This window comes from Dysidea avara, chromosome 9 (genome assembly GCF_963678975.1).
Source record: "Dysidea avara chromosome 9, odDysAvar1.4, whole genome shotgun sequence".
In the NCBI taxonomy this organism is placed as follows: Eukaryota; Metazoa; Porifera; class Demospongiae; order Dictyoceratida; family Dysideidae; genus Dysidea; species Dysidea avara.
Window position 1 is genome coordinate 18446102 of NC_089280.1, and position 15981 is coordinate 18462082.

Genomic DNA, 15981 nt, shown 5'->3' on the forward strand with positions numbered 1-15981 from the left:
AAACAAATCATCCTGTAGAGAGTTCAGCTAGAAGAAGTCACCTTTTAGAGAGTTCAGCTAGAAGAAGTCACCTTTTAGAGAGTTCAGCTACAAAGCAACCACCATGTAAAGAGTTCAGCTGCAAAAAACTCAATCACCTTGCAGAAAGATTGGCTAGAAGAAGTTACCTTGTAGAGAGTTCAGCTACAAAGAAACCACCCTGTAGAGAGTTCAGCTACAAAGAAACCATTCTGTAAAGAGCTCAGCTGCAAACAAATCACTTGTACAGAATTCAGCTACAAACAAATCACCCCGTAGAGAGATCAGCTAGAAGAAATTACCTAGTAGATAGTTCAGCTACAAACAAATCACCCTGTAGAAATATCAGTTAGAAGAAGTTACCTTGGAGAAAGTTCAGCTACAAAGAAACCATTTTTTAAAGAGCTCAGCTGCAAACAAATCACCTGTACAGAATTCAACTAAGAACAAATCACCCTGTAGAGAGATCAGCTAGAAGAAATTACCTTGTAGAGAGTTCAGCTACAAAGAAACCACCATGTAGAGAGTTTAGCTGCAAAGAAATCACCCTGTATAAAATTCTGCCAGAAACAAATTGCCCTGTAGAAAGATCAGTTAGAAGAAGTTACCTTTTAGAGAGTTCAGCTACAAAGAAACCATTCTGTAAAGAGCTCAGCTGCAAACAAATCACCTATACAGAATTCAGCTACAAACACATCACCCTGTAGAGAGATCAGCTAGAAGAAGTTACCTTGTAGATCGTTCAGCTACAACCAATTCACAGAGCAATTAGAAGAAGTCACCTTGTAGAGTGTTCAGTTACAAAGAAACCACCATGGAGATTTCTGTAATCAATATAATATTATGTGACCGGATTTGCGAAAAGGGGTCTTCCACACACATCCAATTCTGTAACCGTTGGAGACCATAACTCAGTGTTCAAGTAACATATTAACCTGAAAATTTCACCACGTATTCAGCTATAGTGATGCTCATCACTGTCCAAAATTCAAGGCAATAGCTCTTTCCAATCTGAAGTTATCAATTGTCGAAGTTGGCAAATTGGATGTGTGTGGAAGACCCCTTTTCGCAAATCCGGTCACATATGTGTTATACAGTATATATAATTTGTACATTTACTGATAAAATATTTAAAGTACATCTACTTCATCTTTTCTTCTTCCTGTAGTAAAGAAAAAAACATAGGTTAAAAAAGTCCCAAAGCTGGCCATAGGCCGGCTTTGGGGTATACAAATACAAAAAGAAATGAAATCTAATCCAAAACAGCCAAGCTGTAAAAAAAGTGTGCGGCCCTCATGGTGAAAAAAGATGTGAAATCCAAGGTGGCGGCCAAGAAATGGCTGTGATGGTAGGTTAATGGTAAAAATTTTAATAATGACAATTTAGGTAAATTTTGTGAAGCGGCACAAAAATTCACCTGAATTGTCGTTATTAAAATTTTTACCATTAACCTACCATCACAGCCATTTCTTGGCCGCCACCTTGGATTTCACATCTTTTTCACCATGAGGGCCGCACACTTTTTTTACAGCTTGGCTGTTTTGGATTAGATATACTTTGTACTTTGGAGTCATAATATTATTTTTACACAAAATTGTGCATGGCTATGCACCTCTAGCAGTTTTGGTGAGAAACTACATTTAAGGTGCTATATAAGCTGGGGCATGCAGGGATATACAGACTAGTTAATTATATGCACTTTCATGCAACTTAGCAGATAAAATACTTTTTAAATCATTCCTTTTATTTATTTATTTATTAATCTATTTATGTATATATGTATTTGATTTAATGCACAAAGAACTCAATCCTGAGTGTGTAAATGTGCATGTGTGTAATTTAGTCTGAAGGTCATCAACATTTTCAACAGCAACAACTTCAATAGGGAGGGAATTCCAGATTCTGATGATTGATGACAGAAATGAGTGGTGGTAGCAGTTGAACCTGGTAGAAATAGGGATGAATCTTTGATTGTGACCACGTGTAATTGTGGAGGATGGGTGAAGATATGGTAGAAAGTCAATGGAAACTACATTATATATAGCATTTTGTAGAGCATAGTAACTTTAGCACAATTTCTCCTGTCCTCTAACATTATAGCCAATCCAGTCTGTTAAGTAAAGCTGTCACATTGGTGTTTCTAGTATAAGAGTAAAACAAATCAAGCTGCTTTACGTTGTACCATTTCAGAAGAAGGTTCTTATGTGACTGAGTATGTGGAGACCAAACAACTGAAGCATACTCTACTATAGGTCTAACATGTGTAATGTAAGCGGGAGACTTAACATTAGTAGAACATTTATATTGTCTTAAATTATGTTGTAGAAATCCACAAGTTTTGTTAAGGATTGGTATACTTCTGCACAAGATATTAAACAATCTATACCAAAACAGCCAAGTTGTAGAAAGGTGTAGCCCCTTAATAAAGCTAAGATGATAATGTTCAAAGGTGGTGGCCAAGAAATGGCTGTGATGGTAGGTTTAATGATGACAATTCACCTAAGTTGTCATATTATATAATTATGTGCGAGTACTTCACTTGGTTGGATTGTATATTGCATATGTACGTCTGTTTGTTCCTGTGTAAATTACAGCAAATGTTTATTCTCTCCATTAACATGCATCATTGTTGGGGGGTAATGCATTATTATTACTTTTGTAGTATATAACTAAGTAATATAACAAAATATGCTACAAAAGCTATCTCAAGTTACTTTACTTACAAATGTAGCATGTTGCCTAAGTAATGAAGTTACTGTAACAACTTGTAATTGTATTACTACAAGTAACAAAGTTACTAATCTTGTTACTAATCCACTGAGTAATGTCTAGCCACTAGGAAGTAACAAAACCCACCTTGAATTTATGAATGAAGCTTACTTTCTCTTGAATACAATTATAACCAAGATTTACACATTATCAAACAATGCAATCATGTCACGTGATAAGGTGGTAGTTACACATGACAGCTTAAGGCTGTGGACACAAAATATGTAATACTATAATTATAGTTACTTTATGGGTAATATGTAACTGTAAGTAAATAGTTTTAGTTGCAAGTAATATTAATATGTGTTGAGTTACTTTTAACAAGTAATTGTCCCGATACTACACTTCTATTAGTTTGAAGCACCATAGCTCATTAGCTCAATGTAGGAGCATGCCATTAGTTTCAAATTTTGACCTGGTATCTTGCAATGCTTTGAAAGAACTGTGTGAAATTTTAGGACAAATAGCTCACTGGGTAGTCAAGTTAGTCAGAAAATTGAATGTGTATAGAAGCATTGTTTTATTCGGTCACAAATATGCAATGTAGCCATTATGTAGGTAATTATAATGCAGTGTCAGCATAACTTCTTATGCTTTCCAACAGTTACTATAAAAGTAACATTTATATCAAAAATCATGTATATTTACCAAGATTCCTCCATCAATTAGTGAACTTCTATGTAATTCCCAGCATCATGTGATAATAAGATTTGAGCGGTTGATTGAGTCAAACATGTGCTGCAATTTGGTGAAACTGCTCAGTGGGCAACAGTGCTGGATACATCTAGGGGTAGACTGATGAAAGACCAATTCCTATCACATGGATAGAGATGAGAGGAGCTGGTTGTGGTGCCCATATTACTGGAGGCGGGATTAAGGAACACAATAATTATTTTTAGAGGTGCTTAGTACGCACGAAGGGGCTGGGTTAGAATCTCACAGTTAGCTTGACTTTGGTTTCAAGTGAATTTGTAATAAATGCTAGTAAAATGTGCATATTTTTATGAGTTTCTTGGCCTGACATAACGTTTAGTAGCTATTTTAATCAGAAGTACATATGGCTGGCTCCTCCAACAAGGTGAGGGGGAGGCATTTGCCCCAAATGTCCCATCCTGGATCCGCCATTGTAGTTATTCTCAGCAGGCAGTGACCTTTTTAATTTATTTTCTATTTTTTTTTGTCTTCACCAAAAATCTACTTCATCAGAAACTGGTCACCAAAAATCCTGGAGCCACCTATGAAATACAACTAGGTTTTGGTCACAACCAACCCCCTTATAACCTGGGCACACTGAAAGCGTAAATGCTGCAGTATCATTTGAGCTTATAAAGTTGAGCTTCAAGAGGTTTGGGTACAAACTCTTAAATTTTATTACTTTCAATTGATGCTAAAATATAAGGAGATTCATCAGATGAAAGCAGCATGAAAATAAAGCAAAAACAAACAGTTCTCAGATGCTAAACCCTTGTTAACTTTATACATACTAAGAAATTCACTGTTTTACTTAAGCATCTCAACCCAAGCATCAAGTTTGTAGCAACAACTGAAAATACTCACTATTATGATATTACATTGGCAGCTCTCAGAAAGTGATTAGTATAAGTCAGGATGTTTGGAGCAATGGTAAAATAGCAGTGTACAGGTCAAGAGGATAGTGTTTTTCAAGAAGTTACCAGAGTGTGACTAACTGGTTACTTCTTGAAAAACATAATTTCATAATGGATGTTTTATTAGAGTAGTTGACTGTTCTATTAGAGTATTTCGATTTTTAGCAGCTTTTTGGTTAAATCTTACACCAAAAGTATATATATAATTTGAAACCCCTCTCAGTAATTCTAAGATTAGCCATTCACCTTTCTCTTTCCACCTTCCTCTCCCCCTAAATCCGCCCTTGGCTGGAGTTGTTATGAGGTGCACTGTGAAAAAAGAGGAGTAATGAGATGGTATATCTAATGGCTTAAACTATACAAATAATCTCAGTATAGTCTTGCATTATACTAACTATCTTATACTTTAGTATAAACCCCATCTTATATTATGGGAAACAGATTATACTTTAGTTTAATACACATTCTTTGTATGGCTTTGTTTACTTAACTAAATGTGCATGATAACTTTTTAGCTTCACCATCTCATTATTCAGTCATAGACTTTTGTTTATACAGAAAGCATGTGACTTAAGGTGTTTTTTTTTACTGTATCAAACAGTCATGATGATGATTTTAAAATAAATGCACTTCTGTTAGCTAATCACTATATAGCTAGCTAGCTAGCTTTGTTGTGATAATTTCATAAACACACATTTTCATACGGCAAAGCATATATAATACTAGAAAAATTAATTATTCAATCAATTCTTTCTAAGAGTCATACAAATCCAGATTTTCTTGCACAGTTAGAACACCTGCAAAATTTCGTAGTAATGCTTGTTTAAAATTGAAGGGGTCAGTGGTGTGCGCATGCGTATCAGATGCAACTAAGCCACCATCTTTGTCGCTATTGTTGTATCAGAAGTTGTAAGTGTGAGTGATGTTGCATAATGACGGTGTATCTCGCGGAGAGAGTGTGCGTGATCGGCGCCATCATCCAATGAACCATGCTCTCACAGTGATAGTTATGGACCACAACTTAGTGTTATCTTGTAGATAGTTCAGCTGCAAACAAATCACCTGTAGAGAGTTCAGCTACAAACAAATCTCCCTGTAGAGAGATCAGTTAGAAGAAGTTACCTTGTAGAGAGTTCAGCTACAAAGAAACCATTCTGTAAAGAGCTCAGCAGCAAAAAAATCACCTGTACAGAATCCAGCTACAAATAAATCACCCTGTAGAGAGAACAGCTAGAAGAAGTTACCTTGAAGAGTGTTCAGTTACAAAGAAACCACCATGGACAGTTCTGTAATAAATATATGTATTATATATATAATTTGTACATTTACTGATAAAATCAGAAATATTTAAGGTACATCTGCTTCATCTTTTCTTCTTCCTGTGGTAAAGAAAAAAAGATAGGTTAAAAAAGTCCCAAAGCAGGCCATAGGCTGGCTTTGGGGTATACAAATACAAAAAGAAGTGAAATCTAATTCAAAACAGCCAAGCTGTAAAAAAAAGTGTGCGGCCCTCAAAAAGGCTATGGTGAAAAAAGATGTGAAATCCAAGGTGGCGGCCAAGAAATGGCTGTGATGGTAGGTTAATGGTAAAAATTTTAATAACGATAATTCAGGTGAATTTTGTGCCAATTGACCAAGCGGCACCAAAATTCACCTGAATTGTTGTTATTAAAATTTTTACCATTAACCTACCATCACAGCCATTTCTTGGCTGCCACCTTGGATTTCACATATTTTTTTACCATAGCCTTTTTGAGGGCCACACACTTTTTTTACAGCTTGGCTGTTTTGAATTAGATAGTAAAGTCCTAGCCTAATAATATATGCTGTACTATTTCATTCCAATACTAACATAATAAGACTGTTATAGACCTTATTATTCTGAGCTTTTCTCACAGTGGTGTGCCTAATTAAAGCGCTGTGTGGGAGTAGAAGAGTAAAAAATAAGTATGATATTGGGGCTGGAGGTTATAAGTCAGTCTGTCATTGTATATTCTATATTATTCATGCAGCAATAGCTAATAAGCTGCAGTGATGCATTCACTTTTTAAACCGTTTTTAAAAGCAAGTTTGTAATAAAGAGTCCACAGAAATGGGTTTGTGTTTCTCAACTGTTAAAATAGTTTGCATGGGGACAGTCAGACCTTGTGCAAGCCCAGAAAATCCTGAAAGCCAACTATATAACATGTCCCCTGGTGCCCAAAATGATGCCCTAGGAGGCTCCAGGTTGGTGTATCCAGTAACACCCTCAGTTGGGTACACAATTACAATCCAACCTTGTGATTGTCATCAGGCTAATAGCCTTTAATTGCTCAGTAGCCAGTGAGTACTGAGTATAATTCAAAGCCAATCATCCCCTCCACACAGAGAGTACAATTCATCAGCAATGTTTAAACTGTTAATGATATAACTAGTAAACAAATTTTCAGCAAAAATATTTACATATAAATTATAACCTATTTGATTACTCATTTAATTGAATATTCAGTAAATACAAGACATGCACGCATGATTATGGACAATTCATGGAATGCAGTAAACTTTTAATTTTTTAACATTAGATTTAATCCTTGTATCATTAATACTTTCAACTTCTCTTTGCACAACGTAGCTATTACATACACCAATAGGAAGTTTTAATCCAGTAATAGTGTTGTTACAGTGTAAATTTTTAACTATCTTCGCAGCTGACTCTTCATTTATTGTATTATCATCACAAAGTGAAAGCAACTGAAGTTCCTTGTTATTACCAATGTTCATAGCAATTGCTTCAGCTCCACAATTACCTATGGAATTATTATCCATATGCAAATTCCACACTGAGGTGTTGTGTTTTATGCTTTTGGCAATGGCGGCAGCTCCATCCTCACCAATGGCATTGCTATTAATATGCAATATATCCAGTGATGTGTTCTGGCACAAAGCCTCTGCAATTGCCATGGCTCCATTTGGACCTATCTTATTTTCATTCATGTGCAGTACTTGCAGGGATTTGTTTTTTGCTAAACTGTTTGCAATTGCTATAGCTCCTTCATGGCCTATGCAATTTTCATTTATTTCTAACATTTCTAGGGAGGTATTCTGGATTAAACAATCTGCTATTGCTATGGCACCACCCTGGCCAATAGAGTTATTGTTCATACTCAGTACTTTCAAGAAGTCGTTAAACATCAAACTCTTTGCAATTGCTCTGGCTCCGTCTTGACCAATAGCATTTGTGTTCATATGCAGCATCCTTAGAGAACTATTTTTAATTAAGAAATTTGCAACGGATACTACTCCAGATTGATCTATAGCATTATTCACATTTAGTACCTTCAGAGATGCATTGTCATTAAAATTGTTATTTGCCTCTATAGATCTAGATCTTGTTTCTTTTACAAGCACAGATTGTGTCTTACTACCATGCCCGCCATTACTAACATCTAAATTCTGCATTGTTCTATTCTCAGTAATCATTTTCACAATCATTGTGGCTCTACTTGGATCTATGTCATTATTGCACAAATTTAGTATCATTAGCGAAATGTTACCTGACAAACAATGTGCAATGGCTATGGCTCCATCCTGACCTATAGCATTGTTATTCATATACAATGCCTTCAAAGTATAATTCTGTGGCAAGCTCTTTGCAATGGCTATAGCCCCTTCTCTTCCAATTTTATTGTTACCTATTTCCAGTTTTGTTAGTGTGCTATTTTTAGTGAGGGTTAGACCGATTGCTGTAGCTCCACTTTCAGATATAACATTGTGATCCATATCTAGCTCCTGTAGTGAAGTATTCTGCATCAGACTATTTGCAATTGCTGTAGCGCCTGTGGCTCCAATATCATTATATTGAATGTTCAGTTTCTTTAATGTGTAGCTTCTTTTAATCCCTTCTGATAGAAAAATTGCCCCATTATCTCCAAGCTTGTTGAAGCTAATAAACAAAACTTCTAATGATGTTATCATGTCAGCTATTGGCATTGCTTTGTGTGCTGCAAGTCCATTACTTGTTATCCACAGTTCCTTTAAAGATTTAGTGTGGATTACTGCGGTAGAAATGTCCTTCAACTCTGTAATACTGTTGTTACATAAAATCAGCATGCGAGGTTTAAGGTAAATGATGATGTCACCAATGATAATTGATGATGCTTCAGTGAGATCATTGTAGCTAAAATCAAGTCTTTCCATTTCTTGTTTATTCTCACAAAGGTAGTGGTGAAGTAATTTAATGCCATGATCTCCAATGTGACAATTACTCATGTTCAGATGTGTCATTGTTTTAGTTGATTTTGACAGGAAAAATCCCAAAGACACCACCTGATGTGGCAAGAGACTAACATTAAGGTTATTACTATTCCAATAGGATTTGGATAAAATCTCACACATTGAATCATTCTGGGCCTCCTGGAAACACTGGAACAAATAGAGAACCTTCACTGGATCTGCCAGGATGATTTGTGAGATGGTTTGGGTGTTATTTAATTCTTGATCAGTATCATTAACTTTATTAAAACTGCCATTGTCGTCATACTTTTCGGTGTATTTCTCAGGATTGTGATAATGAGGAAATTTAGGATTGTCCTTGTCAACATCATTAGTATCATCCATATCATCCAAAATGCTATCACCATGATCATCAACATCATCATTATTGTTGGTAATAGCATGATCAACAGAGCAGTCATTAACATTATTACTCAATACGCGATCATTGATTCTAACACCATAACGATAGTCATAATAATCATCAGTGTAATCCCTATCACCATACTCCTCCACACCTTGTAGTGATAAGTTATATACTGACAGGTAACGGCTTAGAGATTTACACTGACCACCAGTTATGCCACAATACAATATCCACATGTTAGAGAGATGGACACTCTTACTATTAGGATCAAGTACAGGATGAAGAGTAGAGGAGTATTCATTGCAAAGAAAAGATTCTTCCAGAAGTGCAAATATATTTTCCTGCGATAAGGTCCTTACATAATTGGCAGCAAAATATTCTTGTATTCCCAAATGTAAAAAGTTCAGTGACAAAGTTGTAGCACCAATTTCTTCTGAGCAGAAACATTCAATAGATTGTAGTAATCCATAACACGTGGGGTTTTCCTTACACATTTCAGGCAAATCATTCTTTGTGAATACTAACTTGTCTTTCACAAGTCCATCAAATGCAACTTCCTCTAGTTTGTGTAATGCTTTTTGGATAGGCTGTGGTAAGTGCTTTATGCTGCCAATGATTGTATCCTCACTGATCTGCTTTTCTCTTTTTAAATGACGACAGATGATGTGTAGGACAAAATTTTTAAACATTTCAGTAGCAGTTGGTGGCAGGCATCCTACTTGACAAAGGTATATTATGATTGCCATGTTTAATGGTATGTAGCACATTGCTTCAATATTTGGATACAGTTGGAAATGTGCCCTTAGATTTTGTAACTCATTAGGATGGTCTATTAATGCATCTTCAGTATATTTTTCCTTACTGGATTTTTCAAATCCGAGAACTTCTATTCTTCTGTTGACATATTGATGAAGGCAAGCTGAGACAAAAGGTCGTGATGTGATTACTACTCGTGCATTTGGTAAAACATCTCCTTCAATGAGTTTCCTGAACAATGACTTGCTCTGAAGTTTATTGCTAAGCTCATCAAATCCATCAATAATAAAAGTGAATCCTGCTCCATTTGCAGCATGTAAGTAATGTAAAACTGGTTTTACATGTACTGCAGGTAGTGCATATTTGATCAGTTCTTCAATGGCATCGATATTTTGGATAATAGGATCCCTCAACATAAGAAATATAAGCATTTTATCTGATGTCAGCAAATTATTGGTAGCCCATTGCAAACAAATTTCTTTAGCAAGTGTTGTCTTCCCAATTCCTGGGTGGCCCTCTATTAGAATACTCATGGGAAATTGATCATCTGAACTGATAGAAGTGAATATTTGGTGGATATTGTCAAGTTTAATTGACGATGTTAATTCGGGGATATTGTCTATATTTCCAACAATACGCATCCTGGCCACATTCCTTGCCTCTTTTTTAGCTGGTAACTTTTTAACTTTCTGATGTATAATCACTAAATTTATAAAGGAGTCAATCTGAAATGGGGGCCATGGATCTTGCTCTATTGAATGTTTTGTTAACTTTTTACGTCGGTACCATGCTTTGACATAGTCTGTGGCTTGCTGCAATTGCCCATCGCCTACATAAAAAAGAGTATGATTTCATACAAAATAGTTTTCTTATGCAAAAAATAATTAGCATTTTTTACCTGAAGCATGGGAATGTGATTATAGTGGCATTATCAAGCCATGCCAAGAATACAACACTGTACCACTGTGTGCATAGATATAAATTTTTCGCTGCATTGATGATAGTAAATATATATCATATACAGACAGTAAGGTAGTACTGTATCTAATCAAAAACAGCCAAGCTGTAAAAAAGGGTGCGACTTCCAAAAGAGCCAGGGTGAAAAAGATGTGAAATCAAAGGTGGCAGCCAAGAAATGGTTGTGATGGTAGGTTAATGGCAAAAAGTTCAATAACAACAATTCAGGTGAATTTGTGTTGCCTCCTCCATTGATTTTACATCTTTTTTCACCCTGGCTTTTTTTAGAGGCTGTACCCTTTTTTTACAGCTTGGCTGTTTTTGATTAGAAATCACTTCTTCTTGTAATTTAATACCTAAAGCTAGCCTATGGCCAGCTTTATGTATTTCTTTTAACTTGTCTTTTTCTTTACCACAGATCTAGAGAGAAGATTATTATGAAGAAAATGATTTGTTTAGCTACATGTACATTTAAGCAATAATTTACAATTGTGTTGATTAATCATAAAAATAAGTCACACAGGTTAAACTGTTTGTACTCTACAGGGAAATGTGCTTGTAGTTCTACACAGAACCTTATAACGTAACTGTACTCTTTGGCTACATGGTGAATGGTTTGTATTTAAACTCACCACGTGGTGGCTTATTTTTAGCTGAAACATTGTACGAAATGTAGCTGAATTCTCTTCTGTTTCCATGCAGCTGATCTCTCTACAGGGTTACTTGTTTCTAGCTGATCTCTCTACAGGGTGATTTGTTTCTAGCTGATCTCTACAGGGTGACTTGTTTCCAGCTGAACTCTACAGCGTGACCTGTTTCTAGCTGATCTCTCTACACATGCAGGGTGGTTTTTTCTAGCTATACTAACTGAATACTGTGCAGGGTAATTTATTTCTAGCTGATCTTTCTATGGAGAGATTTGTTCTTATTCTTATTGGTACTTTACAGTGTCCAGTACTGAAGGTCTGACAGCAACATGTGCTGTAGTCTTTGGATTATCCTAACCTAACAAGAACTGGAGACTTTTGTAATGATTACTTAACTTAGCTAACAATAAGGTGAAACAGAAAAGGGCCAAAGAAAGGAAAAAAATCCCTCCTACCCCAGGATTCGAACTGCAGGCCACCTAATGTCTGTTCATAGCTGGATTCTCCATGGGGTGGTTTGAAAAGTAGTTGGGCTTTTACAGAGTGACTTGATCATGCTGATCTCTCTACAGGATGCCTTGTTTCCAGTTGATCTCCCTATAGAGTGATTTTTTTGTAGCTGATCTCTCTACAGCGTGATTTGTTTCTATAGCTGATCCAACTTATTTCCAGCTGAAATCCCAGAGAAGAGCCTACGAAAATGTGATTGTAAACCATGAAATTTCACGTAGTTTTCAAGGACACTGTCTATAAAAAATCATGGATACTTGAAAATTTGACAATTCATGGACACTGCCTATGAAAATTTGACAATTCATGGCCACTGCAACCATGAAATTTTCTTGTGCTATGAATTAATTTGTCAGTGCTAAAAAATTACCACAAAATCTACACTTTTCAAGAGTATTTCATGGCATGGATATTACAATGAAATATCAATGAAATGACTTTCATGGCACTTAATGGGGATTATTTACTGTTCATGGATAATCCATAGGTATTTCATAGCACTGTTCTCTGGTAGTGCTACACAGTGTGGACTTCATTCTATCTGATCTCTCTACAGGGTGACTTGTATCTGACTAATCTTTCAACAGAGTAATTTGTTTCAAGTTGATCTTTCTATAGGGTGACTTGTTTCAAGGTGATCTCTCTACAGGGTGACTTGTTTGTAACTGAACTCTCTACAGGGTTATTTGGTTTTGATACCAGTTGAAGGGTGACTTGACTGTAATTGAACTCCCTATTGGCCGACTTGTTGTTAGCTGAACTCTCTACATGGTGACTTAATTGTAGTTGAACGTTCTGATAGAGTGACTTACTGTGTAGCTGTAAGTTCTACTAGGGTGATTGCACTATTAGAGTAGCTATCTTGATTGCTCACTTGCTACACCTAGTTCACTTTCATAGTGTAACTCAGTGGATTTTAATCTGATTCCTTGTAAACCACTGAAAAATTGTTCTAAAATGATTTATCTACATCTCTACCTGATTTCAGCTGATTCCGTTCACTAGTTTACCTGGTAGGTGTGGCAAGTATTATTTTTCTATTAACAAAATTTGATCGTGCACATTTTATATATGGTTGACGTTTTTGTTATAACTCCATGACTGTCAGTGTGATTTCTTTCAAACCACAAAATGTTTGCACTATGATGGTTACTTCATGTACAGACCGATTTTCAAGTCATCCCTTCAAACGGTTTACCCTGTGGCCGTGACAAAATATCGCTATTGAATTTTTCGAAAATCGCATATAACTTCCTTGTTCTTTATCCTTGAAGTGTACAATATTTGGACTGTGAACTTGCTACATTACGTCCGTACAGCCCTCCAAATTTGAAGAAAATCGACTAAATCATGCACGAGTTATAGCAGTTTTTCTTCTAAATGGTGCGAAAAGAAGATGAAGAAAAAAAACGAAGAAACTAAGATGAACTTTGAAGGCACATATCTCCGTGATGGCCTGGTGGATGCAGCTCAAATTTGAAATGGGAGGTGCCCCACCCCAAGGGAGTTTCCACAACAAAAATGGTTACTTTCTGTCCAGCCATTATCAAGCTACGGATGCGAGAAAACGGCCTTTTCTTGGTTCCTGTAAAATACACGTGCCCCCACACTGGCTGTACTTGGCCACTCGATGCACTATTATGTGTCTTGATATTATGGGATTATGGACATTCGGGTTTTTCTGGCCAAAAATAAACATCACCCCAAAACCAGCTTCACTATACCTTCATGGTATCTTGGCAGTATTAGTTAGGTTTTACCAAGTCCAAAAGTTCCTTCAGTACTACCCTAAATGGTTGCTACAAAATTTTATTTGTTTTTTTTTCTACTAACTGCCTGTTTACCTGCCTGATACTTTCAAAAAAGTGTAACTTGATTGATGTTTTCACTGTTTAACGTTGCTTCAGCCTGACAGGTGCTTTTTAGCATACTGTAGAACGGACAATGCATACTTACCTTAGTCCTCCTTTGTGTCCCATTTCTTTTTGCTGACAGCCCAAGTTGTCAATAAGCTGGTGGCACATGATGGTTTCCCTACATTTGTAAAAGTGTATTTTCTGTGGTGCCTGAATTGATTACAGAGGCACTTCTCCTACCCAGTGTTCTTCATTAAATTTTGTAATGCTGTGTAATGGGCTGAATATAGCTGAAAGCAAAGTGAAGTTAAGTACTTGGGACTGTAACTTACTGACCTATTTCAACGCAGTAGTAGTAGCTTTGCTGTTCCATGGTCTGTTCAAAGGCTGATACATGGTGGGTAGAAATACGCATCCACTATCACCCAAACAATTATTTTGTGCATTCATTGTCCTTTAGAAACAACCAACTAGGTATCTTAGCAAATATACTCAGCCACTAAAAAAATGAGTCCCACAATACAAAGCTCTATGTCGCTCAATATACCATATAGCGGGAAATTTTCGAAAGGTTAAATATTCGAAAAATTCGAAAATAACTGCATTTTCGAAAATATTTTTTTCGAAAAAAATAGTACATCCTGGCTTTGAAATGACAATCAAAGAAGGTATAGCTAGGTATATATATGAATGATTTTTGCGAGTGCACGCATGCATAGTTTCTACTAATATCAGTTAGCTATAGGCCTAATGCATTAGTCTATAGCTAGGCACTGGGGCACACACAAGTAGCTAGCCATATAGCTATAGTTACCATGCGCATGCATATGAGTGAGCACGAATGACACCACGAGTCTTGAAGCCTATAAGAACTCGAGAGACCAGAAATTACTAGGAAAGACTATAATTATCAGCAAACATCTATATATGGGTTGAAAAACTGCATGTACTTAGTTCGATCCGCAGGCCTCTGAGGCGTAGTCCACCAAGCAACATGGTTCAACCTACGAATTAAGGAAGACCCTAGGGTAGCTAGACGAGATTCTATCAAAGCTAGATTGGGCATTTATCTAGCTATACTAAACAATCAAAGCAGCTATGTATGTGATGAACGCAACCATGCACTGTTAGTTTCCTCTGTGAATTAATTATCTACGGTGCGGCGCGGTAAAGAGGCATTGTTTCGAAAATATTTTTTCGAATTTCCAATCAAGCACTCTTTTTTGAAAATTTAACCTTTCGAAAATTTCCCGCTATACGGTAACGGGTCAAAGCGCATCGTTTCTTTGAACTGGCTGGGTATTAAAGTTATTGGCAAACCGTTTTCCCATGATATTTCCTGGGCAATATGCGAGTTAAACCCCTAGCAGCGCCATTGAACGTCTACACTAAAGTGGTATATAATATAAAAGGAGATGAGAGTGTCCTACTCCAGTATAACCTGTACAAATGCATATCTCGAAGTTATGATGCAATGCCTATAATCACTTTCAATGTGTTAGTTGGTCAGGTCTCCACTCAGCATTAAGCTTTAATGACCCTTGTAGTTAGGCTTCAATAAACATTTCACTGATGACATTGTCAACACTCCTTAACACTGTATGTATTAACATGATATGATATCCTAAAGAAATTAGTTTTACTGTATTACTTCAAGATATGGGTTTATACAGGCTATACTGAAATAGGACACTCTCCTTGCTTTAGAAAATGGCATGCATAATATGCCTTGATCTTTGGAGGATAATGAGGTCATTAAAATCTACTAAGAGACCTGCTAGCAGGTTCTTAAATTGGTTAGAAACCTGCTAGCAGAAAAAACTTCAAGCATCACAAATCTCATTGATTTGCAATGCTCCATCCAAGGCTGATAACCTGCAGTGGACGACCAGTCACCCAGGCCAACATGTGGTTAACCAATCTATTCATTTTATAGGCATACCTAAAAGAATTCAATTATGGGAGGTACAATCTAACGCTGTACACATGTTTGTTACGATGAACGGAAAAGTCCAGAAATATCACGGAAAATTCTGTTTAGTGCCCATCTGCTTCGGTAAGCTTCCTTGTAGAAACATTATTTTGTGCTACGTGTAATGTGGGCGTGTCCATATTTGAAACCTTGTTTGAAACCATGCCTGTTCTTCGTGCTACTGTGACACCACTGAAGGCACAACTTGTGACAGCTTGCTCCCATTGTATAAATCCACACAAGCTGCTTCTTCGACACACATGTTCTTTAC

The 15981-nt window shown here is 36.5% G+C and overlaps 1 protein-coding gene across 1 annotated transcript; it reads right to left on the reverse strand.

The window, feature by feature from the left end:
- Positions 1-6831: 6831 nt before the first annotated feature.
- LOC136266566 (protein NLRC3-like) lies at positions 6832-10418 on the reverse strand. The gene has a single exon (XM_066061566.1). The coding sequence runs from the start codon at positions 10407-10409 to the stop codon at positions 6918-6920; it is 3492 nt and encodes a 1163-aa protein (XP_065917638.1). The 5' UTR covers positions 10410-10418; the 3' UTR covers positions 6832-6917.
- Positions 10419-15981: the final 5563 nt, after the last annotated feature.